At 42.9% G+C, this 21,831-nt stretch overlaps 1 protein-coding gene across 3 annotated transcripts in view; it reads right to left on the reverse strand.

Moving 5' to 3' along the window:
* Positions 1 to 203: 203 nt before the first annotated feature.
* Positions 204 to 21,831, reverse strand: part of mRpS9 (mitochondrial ribosomal protein S9) — a 93,356-nt gene continuing 71,728 nt past the window's right edge. For all 3 annotated transcript variants that reach the window (XM_053781420.2, XM_070096354.1, XM_053781419.2), the window contains exon 10: positions 204 to 589. In XM_053781420.2, the coding sequence (XP_053637395.1) occupies positions 498 to 589 (92 nt within the window). In that variant the 3' untranslated portion in view covers positions 204 to 497. The remainder of the gene's footprint in view (positions 590 to 21,831) is intronic.

Below are 21,831 nucleotides of genomic sequence, written 5' to 3' on the forward strand. Positions count from 1 at the left end.
TTAGCGCGCTATTTACTGGTCCTAAATTTTTTTTTTTGGTCTTATACCACACAGAAAATTGCCCTCTTTAATTTAAAAACAAAGATTTTTTTTTATTTTTTCAAAATATTCAGAGCACCACGCAAGTGAACGTAGATCTACGTTTGGACAGTTTAAGGGTTAAAAATATAATTAAATGTATGTAGGAATTTAAATAAAACACATTTTTTCACTTGTTAAGCAACATGTTTATTACCATACAATTTTTTTTTTCAATCTCACCTAGCTGGTGAGAAACTTTCAATACCGAATGATCCTTTTGGGTTTGGTGCTTAACTCTATAATAATATTGAGAGTTTCTTGACTCAAGGAACTGGACTGGTTCTCCCATTCCTTGAATAGAAACATGCTGCTTCCCATTCTCCAAGCACTATGAATGAACCCTACAAGTTTGTGCTTTTTCCCTAAACAGTTACTGTGCATCATGTAGGCCATAATTATTACTATCTTCAGGACCTCTATCGCTTTTTCCAGGTATATTTTGCCCTTGCGCCCTTCCAGCCTGGCTTTTTCCTTTCATGTCTCCTAGGGTCACGAGTGAGAAGTCCAGCTGGTGAAAACAAACATGCATGTAAGTTATTTTTATTGTAAATAAAAAAAAACAGCATTTACTCTATCCAATTATATTTTAGACTACTACCATTGCATTTATATCCAGTGTCATTTCTGGAGCACATTACAATTAGAATATTTTCTTCACTAAATTATTTGCAAATTTCTTTTTAAAGGATGATACCTTGATACTGGTGAAAGTCTTGATCCAAAGCATTAGCAGTTCCCTTCCTTGGTTCAAACCTGATTACACTCCCATTCCCCAGGCACTAATGTTTCCTTATGATTATAACATTTGCAAATCATGGATACAAGATTAACCTATATCATACTTCATCTTAAAGTATGACATTCATTCACTGAAGTACTGAGGATATGAAATAAACGTTTGCCCCACTCTTTGTGCCGTATCATTTCATACCATGAAACCCTAACACCAGATTTATTTGACCCTTTTTCTTCAAGGGAAAGGAAGACTCGGTGCCTTTAATTTAGGAACTGGACTTCACCTGCCATATCCTTGATCAAACCTGACTACTTCCCAGACCCTGTATGACCTTACCGAGGGGTTCAGTGTTTCCATGTGAACATGATAATGATAATTTGATATTTTAAGAGTTGGCTGTTTTGATGCAGGTGAAGGGCTCTTAATCGAAGACCTGTTTAAGGGACTCTGCTTGTCGTGGTAAAGAGGCTTTTGGTCTGAGTTAGACCATTTGGTCTTCTTCTTCTGACTGAGCCTAATCTCCCCCATCCTTGTCACATTCCTCCTTTCCCCAACCTCCCTCTCTACTTTTCCTGTTTTCAGCTTTTGTGGTCTTTCCCTCAGGCATTATAGTTCCTAGGTTGAGGAAAGGGTATCATTGTCCATCCCATTCTGTTGAGGTCCTTGGTGGTGTAGTTTGCCATGGAATCTGGATCATTCAGGGATGTCCTGATCCCTCTCCGGTCTCCCAGGGAAGGTTTGTGATATCTTTCGGGTGATGGGTGTATCTCTGGAAGCTGCCTGTCAGATCCCGGGAGGTGATGGCCAAAGGAGGTATGCCTTGTGGCGGGTATCTTGTCCACCGAGGTGGCTCAGTAGATGTGAGGCTGTTATCCTGGACTGCTGGTTTACTGGCATGAAAGGTAGGGTATGGCACAGGTTCTATGCCGCATCTGCACTACTGGCTGCAATGAGGTCCTCTTGGGCATGGAGGGGGATTTAAGGCCCTTTCATTCCTCCTAGGAGCTACCCATCCACGTTCCCCCCCCCTTTTTTTCCTTTGTTTTGGGGAAAAATAAATAAGTAACTTAACCATGGAGTCCCAGATCCATGAAACTGCTCTTCTCAGGCCTTTTTCTGCTGCAGTGCCCTCTTATGACCCTATCTCGTTATCAGACCAATCTTTGGACCTTTTTAACGGTCTGGTACCTCCTGCAGGTAGCATTTCATCGCCCACTCTGAGGTTCTGCCTGACTCCTTTGATACACCTGACTTCCACACATCTTTGACCATGCTTCCAGCTTCTCCCTTTATAGTGTGTCTTATTAGTCTTGAAGATGCCATATTAATAATGATAATAATAACACAATAATAATCACTAAGGAGCATTATTATTATTATAATAAAAAAGAAGCGCTAAGCCACAAGGGCTATACAGCGCTGAAGGGTAGGGAAGGAAGTGAGGGTATCGGGCGGCATAAGAGGGGAGGGATGATTAGTAGGTTACAGAAAACAGCAGGGCAGGGGTAGAGGGTAGCAAGAGATTGAGGTAGAAAGGGCTGAAGGTATCATCAGAGTTTGTGGAGTAAGTCAGTTGTTGTCAAAAAGTCAATGACAGTCCAGATAAAAGGTGGGTCCATCAGCAAGAAGGGAAGGTAAAGAGAGAGCAGCGGAGCGAAGACAACGTTGGAGGTAAATTCTGCGTGCTCGTTGATAAAGTGGGCAGTCTAACAGAATGTGGCTGACCGATAATGGAACCTGACAATTCTCACAGAGAGGAGCAGGGCGCCTCTCCATGAGATATCCATGAGTAAGACGAGTATGGCCAATGCGAAGGCGGGAGAGAGTAGTCTCCCAACCTCGGCACTGGTGACAAGAAGACGGCCAATAACCTATACTCAGTTTAATAGAACAAAGTTTGTTAGTGAGCAGAGCAGACCAACGTTGTTGCCAACGGGTGTGAAGGTGGGTAGCTATTACAGCAAAATAGTCCAGAAATGGAACACCTCTATATGAAATTGGTAGGTCATGTACTGCTGACCGCGCAGCAGTGTCTGCCTGTTCATTGCCCTGTACGTCAACATGACCAGGGACCCAACAAAAAACAATATTTTTATGCTTGGTAGAGATATGGCGTAGCCAAAGTTGGATACGGAGAACTAGGGGGTGAGGTGTATCAAATTTCCGTATAGCCTGTAGAGCACTAAGGGAGCCTGAGACAACCACAAATGATGACACGGGCATAGATACGATACGAATAATTGGTGCAAGAATGGCATACAATTCAGCAGTAAAAATGCTAGCCGAAGATAGTAAATGCCCTCGCACAATGCTGTCCGGAAACACTGCTGCAAATCCGACGCCATCAGAAGATTTAGAGCCATCTGTGTACACGGCGATGGCATGAGAATGAGAGTGGAAATGGTCAAGAAAAAGAGAGCGGGAAGCCACCGTAGGCAGTTGGGCTTTCGAGCAAGGGAGTGAGAAAGAACAGACCCAAACAGCTGGAACTTCCCAGGGGGGTAGGGAAAAGTGAGATGCTACATGAACATATAAAGGCGGTAACTGAAGGGAAGACAAGAGCGAATGTAGGCGAAGAGAGAAGGGACGGAGCAAACGAGCGGCGAACAAATAAAGAATGTCTACTAATATCAGTGACCATTCCATAAATGGAAGGAATGCGGAGATTGTGAGAGTGCACATAGTAGCGAAGGCAATGGGCATCACGGCAATCAGACAAGGATGGAACATTCGCTTCTGCATAGAGGCTCTCAACAGGGAAAGAGCGAAAAGCACCAAGGCATAAACGTAATCCTTGGTGATGGATAGGGTTAAGGAGAGTAGCAGGAGAGGCCGCTGAATAGATCTGGTCATTATAATCGAGTTTTGATAAAATGAGGGGTGAATGTAGGCGAAGGAGAGTTTGACGATCAGCTCCCCATGAAAGATGAGCAAGGGTTTTAAGAAGGTTCAGCCGGCTGTGACAAGTTGCCTTTAGAGAGGTAATGTGGGGTTTCCAGGATAACCTATGGTCAAAGAGAAGGCCTAGAAACCTGACTGTATCACGTTCAGGGATACGGGAGCCATAGAGGTACAAAGGATAATCGGAGATGACAGAGCGTCTAGTGAAAGTAATTTGGTGAGTTTTGGTACTGGAAAATTTAAACCCATGCATGGTGGCCCAATTGGAAACACGGTTGACCGCATGCTGGAGAGAAACTGTAATGAGGTGACAGTCAGTGCCTGCACAAGCAATAGTGAAGTCATCTACATAGAGTGATGACCAAATATTGGATGGAAGAACAGAGGCCAAATAATTTATAGCAAGGAGAAAAAGTGTTGTGCTTAGAACACATCCCTGAAGGACACCTTCAGCTTGGACAAAGTCCGGGGAGAGCACATTATTGACTCGAACACGGAAATGTCTGTCAGTTAAAAAGTTCTTAAGGAAAGATGGTAGATTGCCTCGGAGGCCTAAGGAGTGGGCTTGGGCCAAAATATACCTCCAAGTTGTGTCATATGCCTTCCCGAGGTCAAAAAATATGGCAATAACTGAGTGGTTATTCGCAAAGGCATTACGAACATATGTATCCAAACATAGTAAGGGGTCTATGGTAGAACAGCCCTTATGAAAGCCATATAGACGAGTGGAGAGACTGTTGTCTCTCTCTAAATACCACATTAAACGTCTATTTACCAGACGTTCTATCACTTTGCAAACTGCACTGGTAAGAGCGATGGGACGATAATGGGAGGCTGCATGTCCTGTAGTACCCGGTTTGCGGAAAGGGAGAACAATGGCAGATTTCCACAGCTGTGGAAGAACTCTTTGTGACCAACATAAGAACATAAGAAAGGAGGAACACTGCAGGAGGCCTGCTGGCCCATACTAGGCAGGTCCTTTACAATTCATCCCACTAACAAAACATTTGCCCAACCCAATTTTCAATGCCACCCAAGAAATAAGCTCTGATGTGAAAGTCCCACTCAAATCCAACCCCTCCCACTCATGTACTTATCCAACCTAGATTTGAAACTACCCAAAGTCCCAGCCTCAATAACCCAACTAGGTAGACTGTTCCACTCATCAACTACCCTATTTCCAAACCAATACTTTCCTATGTCCTTTCTAAATCTAAACTTATCTAATTTAAATCCATTACTGCGGGTTCTCTCTTGGAGAGACATCCTCAAGACCTTATTAATATCCCCTTTATTAATATCTATCTTCCACTTATACACTTCGATCAGGTCTCCCCTCATTCTTCGTCTAACAAGTGAATGTAACTTAAGAGTCTTCAATCTTTCTTCATAAGGAAGATTTCTAATGCTATGTATTAATTTAGTCATCCGACGCTGAATGTTTTCTAACGAATTTATGTCCATTTTGTAATACGGAGACCAGAACTGAGCTGCATAATCTAGGTGAGGCCTTACTAATGATGTATAAAGCTGCAGTATGACCTCTGGACTTCTGTTGCTTACACTTCTTGATATAAATCCCAGCAATCTATTTGCCTTATTACGTACGCTTAGGCATTGCTGTCTTGGTTTAAGGTTGCTGCTCACCATAACCCCCAAGTCCTTTTCGCAATCTGTATGGCTAAGTTCTACATCATTTAACTTATAAGTACTAGGGTTATGGGCACTCCCAAGCTTCAGAACCTTGCATTTATCTACATTGAACTGCATCTGCCACTTTTCTGACCAAGAATAGAGTTTGTTTAAATCCTCCTGAAGTTCCATAACATCTACGTTTGAATCAATTATCCTACCTATCTTTGTGTCATCGGCGAATTTGCTCATATCACTAGTAATTCCCTCATCAAGATCATTGATATATATTATAAACAACAACAGGCCCAAGACTGATCCCTGTGGAACGCCACTTGTTACAGATCCCCACTCGGATTTAACCCCATTTATGGACACTCTCTGCTTCCTGTCAGTGAGCCATGACTCGATCCACGAGAGCACTTTTCCCCCAATGCCATGAGCTGCCACTTACTTTAACAGTCTATGGTGCGGAACTCTATCAAAAGCCTTACTAAAATCTAAGTAAATAATATCAAATTCTTTATTGTGGTCAACAGCCTCAAAAGCTTTAGTGAAGAAAGTTAATAAATTAGTTAGACAAGACCGGCCTCTTGTGAATCCATGCTGAGTATCATTAATCAAGCTATGCTTATCGAGATGGCTTCTTATAATCTCAGCTATAATTGACTCTAGTAATTTGCCTACAATTGAGGTCAGGCTTATTGGGCGGTAATTTGACGGTAACGACTTGTCCCCTGTTTTAAAAATAGGAATTACATTAGCCATCTTCCACATATCAGACACTACACCTGTTTGAAAATAAGATTGAAAAGGCATAAGAGGACTGCAAGGGCTGACTGATGTAAATGTTGTAACATACGAATATGAATGTCATCGGGCCCAGCTGTCGATGATCGGCAAGCGAGAGAGTTGCCTCCAGTTCCTGAAGTGTAAAAGGCACATTATACTGTTCTTCTCTGAAAGAAGAAAAGCCCAAGGGTGCTAACTCTCTGGCAGACTTTGAGGAAAGAAACGAGGAGCAGAGATGGGGCCCCAGAGAAATACGTACCAGATGATTGCCAGTTTCAATGGCAACATCTAGAGGGTTTGCTATATCAACACCGGCAACCCGCAGAACAGGAGCCGGGTCAGGAGAATATTTACCACTCAGTTTCCGTACTTTTTTCCAGACTGCACTCATAGAGGAAGCAGAGGTGATGGTGGAGACATAATCTCGCCAGCAAGTGCGTTTAGCGTCACGGATGACACGGCGAGCGATCGCACTCTTCTGCTTAAAATCAAGAAGTCTCTCAGTGGTTCTATTATACCGGTACCTGCCCCACGCAGCACGTTTCAAATGTACTGCACGAGCACAAGCAGGAGACCACCAAGGCAGGCATTTCTAAGAATGCCTGCCCAAGGTTCGGGGTATAGAATGAGAAGCTGCGGTTAAAACTGAGGACGAGAAGAGGTGTAAAAGCTCATCAATGGAGGATGAAGAAGGAACCTCACTAAAAATAGTTAGTTGTGAGTAAAGGTCCCAATTTGCCTGATCAAATTGCCAGCGTGGGTTACGAAGAGGTGGTGAATATGAAGGGGAGGTAAGAATGATTGGAGAATGATCACTGTCAAGTAAATAACAGACCAGGTGAAGTCTAGTGCAGCAGAGGAAGAGCAGACTGAGAGATCGATGCAAGAGAGAATATGTATGAGTACGAGGATCAAAATGGGTGTGAGTACCTGTATTTAAAACATGGAGGGGGTAGGAAGCAAGAAAAGCCTCTAGCTGAATGCCACAGGAATCACAATGAGACCCCCCCAGAGAAAATCGCATTAAAATCGCCAAGTAACAGAAGTGGTGGCGGTAATGACGAAACAAGAAAGGCAATATCCGGAATAGATAATGCTCGAGAAGGAGAGAGGTACAAAGAACAGAGTATATACCACCTATGCAGGTGGATACGGGCTGCTGTGTAATGCAGCTTAGTACGAACAAATAGCTGATGGTACGGAATATCAGTGCGTAGAAGAAGGGCACTTTTGTTAAAGGTCCCATCAGAAAAAGGATCCGAAGAATACAATAAATTATAGCTTGAGATGGGATAGATAACAGCAGATTGTAATTTTGGTTCTTGCAAGCAAACACCAACAGGGGAAAATTGGGAGAGCAACGTCTGAAGCTCACCCCAATTACCCCTGAGGCCGTGTATATTCCACTGTAAATAGGCCATGACTGGCAACGATAAAGATACTAGAAATCCGCAGGTAGGGGTATTTACGGACTAGAGGGGTTAGAAAAGTCCACATGCGGTGGCATCAAAAAACGTTCAAGCAGCGAAGGAACGGTGCGCTGTGAAGAAAGGAGTTGCGCAGATGGAGAAGAGGAAAGAGAAGGAGCAGAGGGTGGATCAGAGTCCATTGATGGTTTGGTCTCTGCAATATATTCAGGAGATTGCTTCAAGTGTTTCGGAGTTCAGAGACATCGTATGGGAGACAATATTGGAGATGGAAGGAGGAGGAGTTTGAGTAAAGATCGGAGCTGTAAGGGACTGTATCAAGGTGGGGGGGGGGCAAAAGGGTGGAGGGAACTGGAGAAGTGTGGGAGGGGACAGAAGAGGCAGAAACCTGGGAGGTGGCAGAAGAGGAAGAAACTTGGGAGGAGACAGAGGAGGAAGGCACAGTACGAGAAGGAGGATGAACCTCCACACTTGTAACAGAGCCAGTGAAAGGGCAAGACCCAGGTACAGAGACCGGGAAGGTAAAGTGTGGAGGTGGATGAAGGGAAGGAGGGGTTAAAGGAGATTTTTTGGATTTCTGAGAAGTAGAGGGATGATTGGGAGGAAGTGTCGTATGAGGTCTTGTCGATACTGGGGTTTGTGAGGGAGAACACGAAGAAGTGAGAACAGACTGAGGTGTTGAAGTAGGGATGTCTGAGCCCAGGACAGCAAAAGAATTAAATACAGGAGTGACTATGGGACTGGCAACCTCAGAGGAGGCTGCAGAAGATGGGACCCCAGAAGTGGGGGGACGTTTTGAAACGAGAATAAGAAACACGGGGTAGTCTCCCTTGGAGGCGGAGATGAGAAACCGCCATAGCATGAGGGAGACCTTCTTCTTCTTTGAGGCAACGAATTCCCAGCTCATTCAAGTAGACCTGGCAATGGCGAGAGTACGAAGGGTGAGCCTCATGACAATTAAGGCAAGAGGGAGGTCGACTGCAAGACATATTAGAATGGTCATTGGCACCACAGACTGGGCATTCGGCTATAGATCTGCAATATTTTGCTGGGTGGCCAAATCGCCAGCAATTTCTACGCTGTTGCGGTGCAGGGATCACCTTTCGAACTTGTAACTGATGTCCTGCTACATAAACAGAGGATGGGAGTTCACGGCTGTCAAAAGTTAAACGAGCCACATTGCAAGGGTATCGTCTCCACCCGCGGGCAGGAAGAACATAAGTGTCTACCTTGAGAATTGAGAGATCTTGGAGTTCCAGCTGTTTGAGAATGTCATTGCCACATGTCTGGAAATTCTGTTGGACTATGGTATGGGCAGAATGACAGTACCACTACAAGAATTGAGGGAATGATGTTTTTCGATAGTGATCGGAATAGTATCGATATGTGAAAGAAGAGAAAGATCATGAGCTTGGGTAGCATTCTGGACTGTGATGATATGCGTACCACTCTTAAAAGCATGAAAGGAAATATCTCTACCAACATGGCGTAGGAGCGCTTTGCCAATACTATGGTCGGAAAGATAGGCAGTAGAAGAAGTCGGTTGTAAAGAATTTAGTCCATTGTGTGGTCCAAAACAGTGTGGAGAGGGAGTGAATGACATGGTCTTTTCCGAGTAGAATGGGAAGGTAACGAAGTAACGTCATCAGGAGAGTGTCGTTGGTGTTTAGAAGTGGGACCAGAGTTGGTCCAACGTGGGACGGGCTGGCAATTCGAAAATTGCCGCACCATAGAGGGAGAGGCCGGAAGCATAGTCAAAGGAGAGCAGAGGTCAGACAAATCGAAAGAGTCAGTTGAAACCCCGGCACCTGAAGCGGGTGACGAAACAGCACCAGCAAGAGGTACAGGGGTCTTAGGAGTGTCCGAAGGGTGGCCAAAAGACGAGGCGAGGTCAGAACGGGGTGCGGTAACAATAAGGGGCCCGGGGGTAGCGGGGTCATGGACTAGGGACTCCATGGTTTGATTAGTTCTTTCTTTTTGTTTTTAAGAAAAAAAAAGAAAGAAGAAAAGAAAATAAAAATAAAAAAAGATAAAAAAAAGGGGGGACCGGGGAGGGATAGTTCCTAGGAGGAATGAAAGGGCCAGAAATCTCCCTCTGCGCCCAAGAGGACCTCAGCACCGCAAGTAGCGCAGATGCAGCATGGAACCCGTGCCATACCCTACCTTTCATGCCAGTAAACCAGCAATCCAAGATAGCAACCTCACATCTGCCGAGCTACCTCGGTGGACAAAAGAGAGGGCGGCCGGATATCCGCCACAAAGCATACCTCCTTCGGCCACCACCCCTGGAATCCGAAAGGTGGCTTCCAGAGATACATCCATCGCCCGAAAGACACCCAAAGCCACCCTCCGGGATACCGGAGAGGGATTGGGACATCCCCAGGCGATCCAGATTCCATGGCAAACTACGCCACCGCCAAGAACCTCAACGGAATGGGATGGACCCCGGTACCCTTTCCCCTACCTAGGAACTAGCGCGCCTGTGGGAAAAATTCCAAAGGCCAAAAAAGGAAGGGCAAAAGGGAGGGGTGGGGAGGAGGAGGAGGAGAGGAAAAAGGGGAGGATGGGATAGGGAATGGGGGATTGGGGGGTAATTAGGTTTGGTCTGAGGAAGGAGACCGACAGGTCTAATTCCTCAGACCAAGAGCCTCTTCACCACGCCAAGGAGCCCCCCTTGAAGAGGCTAAGGAGCATTAAATATCGTATAAAATGTTAATATAGACATTTTGCTTAATCCATCTAAATACAGCCCACAGCAGAATAAATTAACAAATATGAGTTGTGGTAGCCAGGCAACTTGTAGGACTTGTGGTAGCCAGGCAACTTGTAGGATTTGTGGTAGCCAGGCAACTTGTAGGACTTGTGGTAGCCAGGCAACTTGTGGTAGCCAGGCAACTTGTGGCAGCCAGGCAACCTGTGGTAGCCAGGCAACTTGCAGGACTTGTGGTAGCCAGGCAACTTGTAGGACTTGTGACGAGAACCAGACGCGTTCATTTGGTTTGTTTACATTATGTGTAGTTGGGGTTGGGAGGGCTGCCCTTCCTGGCTGCCTATACTTCCCAACTTTACTTCAGACAAATAAAACTCGCCTCTCACCATACATTAAGACTACAAATATTTTAAGGTAATTAATGAGTGTACTACATATGCATTTTATCGCTCAAGGGAGCGTAGGTATAAGTGGCCAGGCAGGATGCCATACCTCCCACACGCCTTTCTACAAATAAATACTTTTCACCTCTCACCCTACATTAAGACCATTTTAAGACTACAAATATTTTAAGGTAAGTAATGTGTGTACTGTATATGCATTTTATTGCTCTAGAGAGCTTTAAGCATCGTAGTATAGTATGTGTGGGTGGGTTGGCCAGGAGGGCTACCACACCTGACTTCTTAGAGTAAATACTACTCACCTTTTGCCCTACATTAAGACAACAAATATTTTAAGGTAAATAATGAGTGTACTGGGTGTGTATTTTAATTTTTAATGCCTAGTTCTATTGCTAACTTAATATATGTTAAACTTGTTATCTGGCATTTATATGCATTTATAAATGGAAAAAATGGAGTTCTGCTTTCCGGCGAAGTCTGCTTTCCGGCAGTAGCCTGGAACCTAACCTGCCGAATAAGTGGGGCCCTACTGTACAAAGAAAGTCACTATCATGCCAGGGCATTTCAGGCGGACTAATCCTAGTACATAATAACTACTTAAATCTAGACATAATAGGTGGTTAACTTTTATTAAAATCTTTAAATCTTAATACTAATGTGAGGTAGTCAAAGTGGAGTTTTATAAGAATAATAATCTTGGAGTTGCACATAATAAAAACAATATTACAATTAATGGCTCAAGCAGTAATAGTTCATGAATTTATAGATGTTTAATAGACTAGAGGTCATATAATATAACTGATTAAAAGTTGGTTTGCTTAGTATTGAGAAATGAGATGATTTTTCATCTAAGTCCTAAATTTATAAGTAATTAGGGGGATCTTTTACTGGTTCAGTGAATTCCAGATCTTCGGGCCCTTTATGTGCACTGCATTTCTGCATAGTGTGAGACTTGACATGAAGGATGTGATTGTGACTGTGCATTCTGTTGTAGCTATCAAGGAGAAGTTTAAGTGGAGGATTTATATTGGAGTTTAATGTTATGTATATGTAGTAGGCACAATATGAGTGTGTGTCTCATATATATGTATTTAGCAAGTTCAGGCTTTTGAAAAGTGGTGGGGTGTGCTGTCTAGCACAGGAGCTGGTAATCATCTGCACAGCAGCTTTCTGTTGGGTTATTAAAGGTTTAAGGTGGTTGGCTGTGGTTGATCCCCAGGCACAAATACCATAGTTGAGGTAGGGATATATTAAAGAGTGGTATAGGGTTAGGAGTGTTGTTTGGGGTATACAGTGGTCCCTCAATAATCGTCCGGCCTGAAAGTCGTCCATTTCGGAAATAGTCCTGTTTTTTCGTCTAAATATTGGCTCGCAAATGGTCCGGTAACTCGCTAATAGTCCTTCGTCCCGGACGCATACTCACGCTCTGAGCCGCCTGGGCCTTCCCTTCCCAGCCAGTGTGCCATTGTTTACCAGTGAGCGACGGTCCCCTCACGTGCTCCAGCAAAATATTTCATAATATTCCATTTATTTTAGTACTTGTAAGTTATTTAAGTGCTAAATAAGCTACCATGGCTCCAAAGAAAGCTCCTAGTGCCAAGCCTTTGGTAAAGAAGGTGAGAAATACGATTGAATTTAAGAAAAACATCAATTAACAATATGATAGTGGCGTACGTGTGGGCGAACTGGCCAGGATGTATAACAAATCCCATACAACCATATCTTCCATCACAGCCAAGAAAAAGGAAATCAAGGACGCTGTTGTTGCAAAGGGGGTAAATATGCTGACAAAAATGAGATCACCAGCACTCGAAGACATTGAGAAGTTATTATTGGTGTGGATAAATGAGAAACAATTAGCAGGAGATAGTCTTATGACTTCGATTATTTGTGAAAAGGCTAGGCAGTTGCATGACGATTTGGTAAAGAAATTGCCTGCAACTAGTGGTGATGTGAGTGAATTTAAGGCCAGCAAAGGCTGGTTTGAGAGATTTAAGAAGCGTACTGGCATACACAGTGTGGTAAGGCATGGTGAGGCTGCCAGTTCGGACCACAAGGCGGCTGAAAAATATGTGCATGAATTCAAGGAGTACATAAACAGTGAAGGACTGAAACCTGAACAAGTGTTCAATTGCGATGAAACAGGCCTCTTTTGGAAGAAAATGCCAAAGAGGACCTACATTTCTCAGGAAGAAAAGGCGCTGCCAGGACACAAGCCTATGAAAGACAGGCTGACGCTAATGTTCTGTGCTAATGCTAGTGGGGATTTCAAAGTGAAGCCATTACTAGTGTACCATTCTGAAAATCCCAGAGTGTTCAAGAAAAACAATGTTATGAAGAGTAAATTGCATGTTTTGGAGATCTAATAGTAAGGCATGGGTCACAAGGGACATTTTCGTTGAGTGGTTCAATGAAGTGTTTGGCCCTAGTGTGAAGAATTACCTCTTGGAAAAGAAATTGGATCTCAAGTGCCTCCTAGTAATGAACAGTGCACCTGCTCATCCTCCAAACTTGGATGACCTAATTCTGAAGGAGTTTGGGTTCATCACAGTAAAGTTCTTGCCCCCGAATACCACTCCTCTCCTCCAGCCCATGGACCAGGAAGTCATTTCAAACTTTAAAAAACTCTACACCAAAGCAATGTTTGAAAGGTGCTTGAATGTAACCTCAGACACTCACTTGACCCTACGAGATTTTTGGAAAGAACACTTCAGTATTCTCCATTGCGTAAGCCTTATAGGTAAGGCTTGGGAGGGAGTGACTACCAGGACTTTGAACTCTGCTTGGAGAAAATTGTGGCCAGATTGTGTCCACAAGAGGGATTTTGAAGCATTTGAGGCAGCCCCTGATGAGCCTATGTCAGTTGTAAACTGTTGTCACACTGGGGAGTTCCATGGGGTTGGATGTGAGTTTGGAGGATGTGGAAGAGTTGGTGGAGGACCACAACGAAGAGCTAACCACTGAGGAGCTGCAAGAGCTTCAGCAGGAAGAGCAACAGATTGCAGCTCAGAATCTTGCTGCAGAGGAGGAGGAAGAGAGATGGAGGAAGGTGCCTTCTTCAGAAATTAAGATGTTTGAAATGTGGGGTAGGATGGAAAGATTTATGGAGAAACATCACCCAGAGAAGGCTGTTGCAAGCCATATCGGCAACTTGTACATTGACAGAGTCTTGGCCCATTTTAGGGAAGTTTTAAAGAGATGCCAGAAACAGAGCTCTCTGGACAGTTTTTTTGTGAGACAAGACTCCAGTGACTCTCAAGGTGGTCCTAGTGGCATTAAGATACAGAGAAGAGAAGTAATCCCAGAAAAGCAATTGGTACCCGAGGTGTTGATGGAAGGGGATTCCCCTTCCAAACAGTAAATCATCCAATCTGTCTCCTTCTCCAATCTTCCATACACAAAGAAGAATCGTCAATAAAGGTAAGTGTTATTCTGTTAATGTTTAATTCATCATGTGCCACTGTATTGTTTATGTACTACATCTATATTTCATGTAAAAAATTTTTTTGTTTTAATACTTCTGGGTGTCAGGAACGGATTAATTGAATTTACATTATTTCTTATGGGGAAAATTGATTTGTAAATCGTCCATTTCGATAATAGTCCCACTTCCAGGAACGGATTATGGACGATAATTAAGGGACCACTGTATAGTATCGTATCTTGGAAAGGATGCCTACTTATCTGGAAATTTTCTTGGATATATGTTGAATGTGGGAATGAAATTTAAGATTATAGTCAAGGAGATGACAGAAATTAACTCTCAGTGTCTTGAAATAGGGTAACCATTTATCGATATATTAAGTTGGATATTTAAGGCTCTGTTTCCAAACAGCATGAAGTATGTTTTGTCTATGTTGAGAGTGAGTTTGTTGGTCATCACCCAAGTACGTATATATTTTTAGCAGCTCGTTGTTTACAGTGTTTCTCAGTATAGCTGGGTCTGAGTGGGAGTAGACATAAGTAGTGTCATCTGCAAATAGAACTGGTTTAAGGAGTTAGGATGCATTGGGGAGATAATTAATGTAAATGAGAAAAAGGAGTGGGCCTAGGACACTACCCTGGGGCACTCCGACAGCTACAGGCTGGATAGTGGAGTTGACTCCATTTGCATATACATACTGGTGTCTATCTTTAATTATTATAATAAAAAAAGAAGCACTAAACCTACAAGGGTCATACAGCACAGCAAGGCAGGGAAGGGTGCAGGGGTATTGGGTAGCAAGAGGGAGAGGGAGTATTATTAGGTCATGGAGTACAGTGAGGCAGTGGATAGTGCAGGGGTAGAGGGTAGAAAGAGATTGTGGTAGAAAGGGCCATGAGGAGCGCTGTCATGAAGTCAGTGAGAGAGTCTGGGTTAAAGGAGAGTCCATCAGCAAGAAAGGAAGGTAAAGTAAGGGCAGTAGAGCAGCGATGACATTGGAGGTAAATTCTGTGTGTTGTTGATACAGTGGGCAGTGCAGTAGAATATGGCTAACAGAAACTGGAACTTTACACTTCTCACAAAGTGTGACAGGGCACCTCTCCATGAGATATCCATGTGTAAGACGAGTGTGGCCAATACGAAGACAGGAGAGAGTGGTCTCCCAACTTCAATATTGATGACAAGAAGACAGCCAGAAACCTACACTTGGTTTAACAGAATGTAATTTGTTATGTAGCAGATCAGACCAATGTTGTTGCTAACGAGTGTGAAGGTGGGTAGCAATCGCAGCAAAATAGTCTGTGAATGGAGCACCTCTATATGAAGCTGGGGATGAGGTGTATCAAATTTTCTTATAGCCTGTCAAGCACTAAGGAGTCTGAAACTACCACAAATGGTGACACAGGTATAGATGCAATACAGATAAGTGGTATGAGAATGGCATACAATACAGCCGTAAAAATGTCAGCCGAGGATAATAAATGCCCTCGCATAATGCTGTCCGGAAACACTGCTGCGAATCCAACGCGGCGATGGAAGACTTACCATTAGTGTACACTGCTATGGCGTAAGAATGAGAGCAGATGTGGTTAAGAAAAGAGAGCAAGAAGCCACCATAGGCAGTTGGGCTTTTGTGCATGGCAGTGGGAAAGAACAGACACAAACTGTTGGAACTTCTTAAGGGGGTAGGGAAAAATGAGATGTTACATGAACATAGAAAGGTGGTAATTGAAGAGAAGACAAGAGCAAATGTAGGTGAAGAGAAAAGGGACAGAGTGAAAGGGGCAATGAACAAATAAAGAATGTTTACTAACATCAGTAACTATCCTATACAGTGGACCCCTGACATTCGATGGCATCGGTATACATTAAATCAGGTATACGATACATTTTAATGCAAAAATTTTGCCTCGCCACTCATTAAAAAACCCACCACATGCGATTCGTCCAGGATGCATCCATGTGTGGCCTTAACTGCCCCGTGCGTGCCAGTGTTTACAAGCCAGCCAGCGTGCTCGCATCTAAGCATACATTTGGCACATTCCATATTATCACAGTGTTTTCGGTGCTTGTTTCTGCAAAGTAAGTCACCATGGGCCCCAAGAAAGCTTCTAGTGCCAACCCTACGAGAAAAAGGGTGCTAATTATTATGGAAATGAAGAAAGAGATAATCGCAAAGTACGAAAGTGGAGTGCGTGTGTTGGAGCTGGCCAGGTTGTATACCAAACCCCAATCAACCATCGCTACTATAGTGGCCAGGAAAACGGTAATCAAGGAAGCTGTTCTTGCAAAAGTTGCATGTCTGTTTTCGAAACAGATCACAAGTGTTGGAAGATGTTGAGAGACTGTTATTGGTGTGGATAAATGAAAAACAGATAGCAGGAGATAGCATCTCTCAAGCGATCATATGTGAAAAGGCTAGGAAGTTGCATGAGGATTTAATTGAAAAAATGCCTGCAACTAGTGGTAATGTGAGTGAATTTAAGGCCAGCAAAGGTTGGTTTGAAAGATTTAAGAATCGTAGTGGCATACATAGTGTGATTAGGCATGGTGAGGCTGCCAGTTCGGACCAAAAAGCAGCTGAAAAATATGTGAAGGAATTCAAGGATTACATAGACAGTGAAGAATTTAAACCTGAACAAGTGTTTAATTGCAACAAAACAGGCCTGTTTTGGAAGAAATTGTCAAGTAGGACCTACATTACTCAGGAGGAAAAGGCACTCCCAGGACATAAGCCTATGAAAGACAGGCTTACTCTTCTGATGTGTGCCAATGCTAGTGGTGATTGCAAAGTGAAGCCTTTATTGGTGTATCACTCAGAAACTCCCAGAGCGTTCAGGCAAAACAATGTCCTCAAGGCTAATTTGTGTGTGCTGTGGAAGGCAAACACTAAGGCATGGGTCACTAGGGACTTTTTCTATGACTGGTTACACCATGCATTTGCCCCCAATGTGAAAAATTACCTAATTGACAAGAAATTAGACCATATGGGCCTCCTGGTATTAGACAATGCCCCTGGTTATCCTACAGACTTGGCAGAGCGACTTTCTGGGGACATGAGCTTCATTAAGGTCGAGTTTTTGCCTCCTAATACCACTCCTCTCCTGTAGCCCATAGACCAGCAGGTCATTTCCAACTTAAAGAAACTGTACACAAAAGCTATGTTTCAAAAGTGCTTTGAAGTGACCACAGACACTCGATTGACTCTTTTAGAGTTTTGGAAGGATCACTTTAATATCCTCAATTGTGTAAACCTTATAGGTAAGACTTGGGAGGGAGTGACTAAGAGGACCTTGATCTCTGCTTGGAAGAAACTGTGGCCAGAATGTGTAGACAAAAGGGATTTTGAAGGGTTTGAGGCTAACCCTGGGAATCCTATGCCAGTTGAGGAATCCATTGTGGCATTGGGGAAGTCCTTGGGGTTGGAGGTTAGTGGGGAGGATGTGGAAGAGTTGGTGGAGGAGGACAATGAAGAACTAACCACTGATGAGCTGCTAGATCATCTTCAACAGCAAGAGGCCAGACCTGAGGAAACTGCTTCAGAGGAGGGGATAGAGAAATTGAAGAAGTTGCCTACTTCAGTGATTAAAGAAATGTGTACAATGTGGACAAAGGTGAAAACCTTTATGGATGAAAATCACCCTCACACAGCTATTGCAAGCTGTGCTGGTGACTATTACAATGACAATGTTGTGAACCACTTTAGAAAAGTCATTAAGGAACAAGAGGTACAGGCCTCTATGGACAGATATGTTGTGCAACAGAAGTCCACTGACTCTCAAGCTGGTCCTAGTGGCATTAAAAGAAGAAGGGAAGTAACCCTGGAAAAGGACTTGCTACCTCAAGTCCTATTGGAAGGGGATTCCCTTTCTAAACAATAACAACTTCGACACTCTCCCCTCCTCCCATCCCATCAATCATCACCAGATCTTCATTAAAGGTAAGTGTCATGTATTCTATTGTTAGTAGAGTACTACTAACTGTGCATGTCTTCTTCAGTTTGTGTGCATTAAACTTAATATTTCATGTGGTAAAACTTTTTTTTTCATACTTTTGGGTGTCTTGCACGGATTAATTTGATTTCCATTATTTCTTATGGGGAAAATTAAATCGCCTTACGATAATTTTGGCATACGATGAGCTCTCAGGAACGGATTAATATCGTATGCCTGGGTCCACTGTATATGGAAGAATTGCAGAGGTCATGAGAGTGAACATAATAGCGAAGGCAATGAGCATCATGGCTATAGGTCAAGGATGAAATATTCACCTCTGCATAGAGGCTCTCAACCGGTTAAGAGTGAAAAAGCACCGAGGCATAAACGTAATTCCTGTGATGGATGGGATTAAGGCTAAGAGAGTTGCAGGAGAGGCCACTGAATATATCTGGTCGCCATAATCAAGTTTTGACAAAATTAGGGCTGAATGTAGTCGAACGAGAGTTCTACGATCAGCCCCCATGAAAGATGAGCGAAGGTTGTCTATCATTAAGATAAGATTTTAGGAATTCGAGGGAATGTCCTCTGATGCCGTAATGATTTAGTTCTAGGTGCAGGAAATTGTGGGCCACTGTATCTAATGCTTTCTGTAGGTCAATGAAGAGCTCCAGAGGATATTCATTCTTATCGAGGGCTGTATATATTAGTTCAAGCATGTGTATAACAGCATCATTTGTACTTTTTTTGGACTAAACCCAAACTGGCAGGGGTTAAGTATGTTGTTGGATGTAAGGTAGGAGTAAAGTTGTTTGTGTATTATTTTTTTCAAAAATTTTAGAAAGGGCAAGTGTGATATAGGTCTATAGTTGTTCAACTCTGATGAATCACCTCCTTTTAGAATCGGAGTAACCCTTGCTGTCTTGAGTATGGATGGGAAGGTTGAGGTCGTATTCTCATTTTCTTTGATCTCATTTGATAGAATGGAAGATATATTACAGAACTAGAGATAATTTTGAATGATTTATGCACTAAAAGTACCTTGAAATTGAGCGCAAATTTGTGGATATGTTCAATTTTTGCCAATGTTCAAGAGTAAACAAATTACATCACACGTCCAGTACATGTCAAATGGTGGGTCTAATATGCTTTCACAAATGCACTGATATTATTTATACCATTTTTACAATAATGCAGTACTCTGCATAACAGTAAATTTTCTATTTTTTGAGTGAATAAAAATTCAAAATGGAAAGCAATCATAATATAAGAGGAGCCTCGAGACATAACTAGTAAACAGAGAAAATGTTATTTTAGTGCTAAGAATGTTTGCATTGTTAATTCTAGACCCTATTTTGAAATTGGCCTTCCTTGAATTGTGTATGAAACTGGACAAATTACCAATTTCTGATCACTTTATTGGGTAGTTGAAATCGTTAAATGGGCAGTTTCTTGTACATACTCAGTCGATACAACAAAAGGAGTTTGAGTGAAATAGCTATGAGTCTGGTTGACTGGAACAATGGAATTGGCTGAAAATAGGGCTCAAAGTGGGTAAAAAAATAGCTGATGCGTAAATATCGCTGAAACCATAAGTTTTCCATCAAATTTTATACCTTTGGTGTCATTACAATTGGGAAAAGATTCTCTATCATTTCATAAGAAAAAATTTTTTTTTTTAAACTCTTCGTCACTGAGAGCAAGTTTGTGAGCAGGGGTCTCAACGGTGAAAGGGTTAAACAATTCAAAATCGCCTCTATTTCTGTAATATATCTTCCATTCTATCAAAGAAGACCAAGAAAATGAGAATACAACCATAAATACCATATGAAAATGCACGGCTAAGTCACTGTTTTAAACCAAAAACAGTCACATTTTTTCTCATGCACTGCTTGCTGCATGATTTTCTTTAATACTGTGCACATTGACCATGCACACCCATTCTCTCATACGTAGTCCTTTTCTGGGGTTACTTCCCTTCTTCTTTTAATGCCACTAGGGCCAGCTTCAGAGTCACTGGACTTCTTTCGCACAAGATATCTGTCCATAGTGGCCTGTACCTCTCGTTCCTTTATGACTTGCCTAAAGTGTTTCACAACATTGTCAGTGTAATAATCACCAGCACGGCTTGCAATAGCTGTGTGAGGGTGATTTTCATCCATGATGGTTTGCACTTCAAGCCACTTTGCACAGATTTCCTTAATCTTTGAAGTAGGCAACTTCTTCAATTTCTCTCTCCCCTCCTCCGAAGCAATTTCCTCAGGTGTGGCCTCTTGCTGTTGAAGTTGATCTAGCAGCTCATCAGTGGTTAGTTCTTCATTGTCCTCCTCCACCAACTCTTCCACATCCTCCCCACTAACCTCCAACCCCAAGGACTTTCCCAATGCCACAATGGATTCCTCAACTGGCACAGGATTCTCAGGGTTAGCCTCAAACCCTTCAAAATCCCTTTTGTCTACACATTCTGGCCACAGTTTCTTCCAAGCAGAGTTCAAGGTCCTCTTTGTCACTTCCTCCCAAGCCTTACCTATAAGGTTTACACAATTGAGGATATTAAAGTGATCTCTCCAAAACTCTCTTAGAGTCAGTTGAGTTTCTGAGGTCATTACAAAGCACCTTTCAAACAGAGCTTTTGTGTACAGTTTCTTGAAGTTGGAAATAACCTGCTGGTCCATGGGCTGCAGGAGAGGAGTGGTATTAGGAGGCAAAAACTTCACCTTAATGAAGCTCATGTCCCCATAAAGTCGCTCTGCCACGTCTGTAGGATGACCAGGGGCATTGTCTAACACCAGGAGGCACTTAAGTTCTAATTTCTTTTCAGTTAGGTAATTTTTCACATTGGGGGCAAATGCATGGTGTAACCAGTTATAGAAAAATTCCCTAGTGACCCCATGCCTTACTGTTTGCCCTCCACAGCACACACAAATTATCCTTGAGGACATTCTTTTGCCTGAACGCTCTGGGAGTTTCAGAGTGATACACTAATAAAGGCTTCACTTTGCAATCACCAGTAGCATTGGCACACATCAACAAAGTAAGCCTGTCTTTCATAGGCTTATGTCCTGGGAGTGCCTTTTCCTCCTGAGTAATGTAGGTCCTGCTTGGCATTTTCTTCCAGAACAGGCCTGTTTCATCACAATTAAACACTTGTTCAGGTTTCAGTCCTTCAGTTTCTATGTACTCCTTGAATTCCTGCACATATTTTTCAGCCGCTTTGTGGTCCGAACTGGCAGCCTCACCATGCCTTATCACACTATGGATGCCACTACGCTTCTTAAATCTCTCAAACCAACCTTTGCTGGCCTTAAATTCACTCACATCATCACTAGTTGCAGGCATTTTTTTAATTAAATCCTCATGCAACTTCCTAGCCTTTTCACATATGATCGCTTGAGAGACGCTATCTCCTGCTATCTGTTTTTCATTTATCCACACCAATAAGAGTCTCTCAACATCTTCCATCAATTGCGATCTTTGTTTCGAAAACACAGTTGAACCTTTGGCAAGAACAGCTTCCTTGATTGTCTTTCTGGTGCCCACAATAGTAGCGATGGTTGATTGGGGTTTCTTGTACAGCTTGACTAGGTCGGCTATACGCACTCCACTTTCATACTTATCAATTATCTCTTTCTTCATCTCTATAGTAATTCTTACCCTTTGAGGTGTAGGGTTGGCACTAGAAGCTTTCTTGGGGCCCATGGTCACTTATTTTCCAGAAACAGCACCGAAAATACTGTAATAATACGAAATATTCCGAGTGTATGCTTGGATGTTACCGCGGAGGCTGGCTGG

The sequence above is a fragment of the Cherax quadricarinatus genome, chromosome 53, assembly GCF_038502225.1.
Source record: "Cherax quadricarinatus isolate ZL_2023a chromosome 53, ASM3850222v1, whole genome shotgun sequence".
NCBI lineage: Eukaryota > Metazoa > Arthropoda > Malacostraca > Decapoda > Parastacidae > Cherax > Cherax quadricarinatus.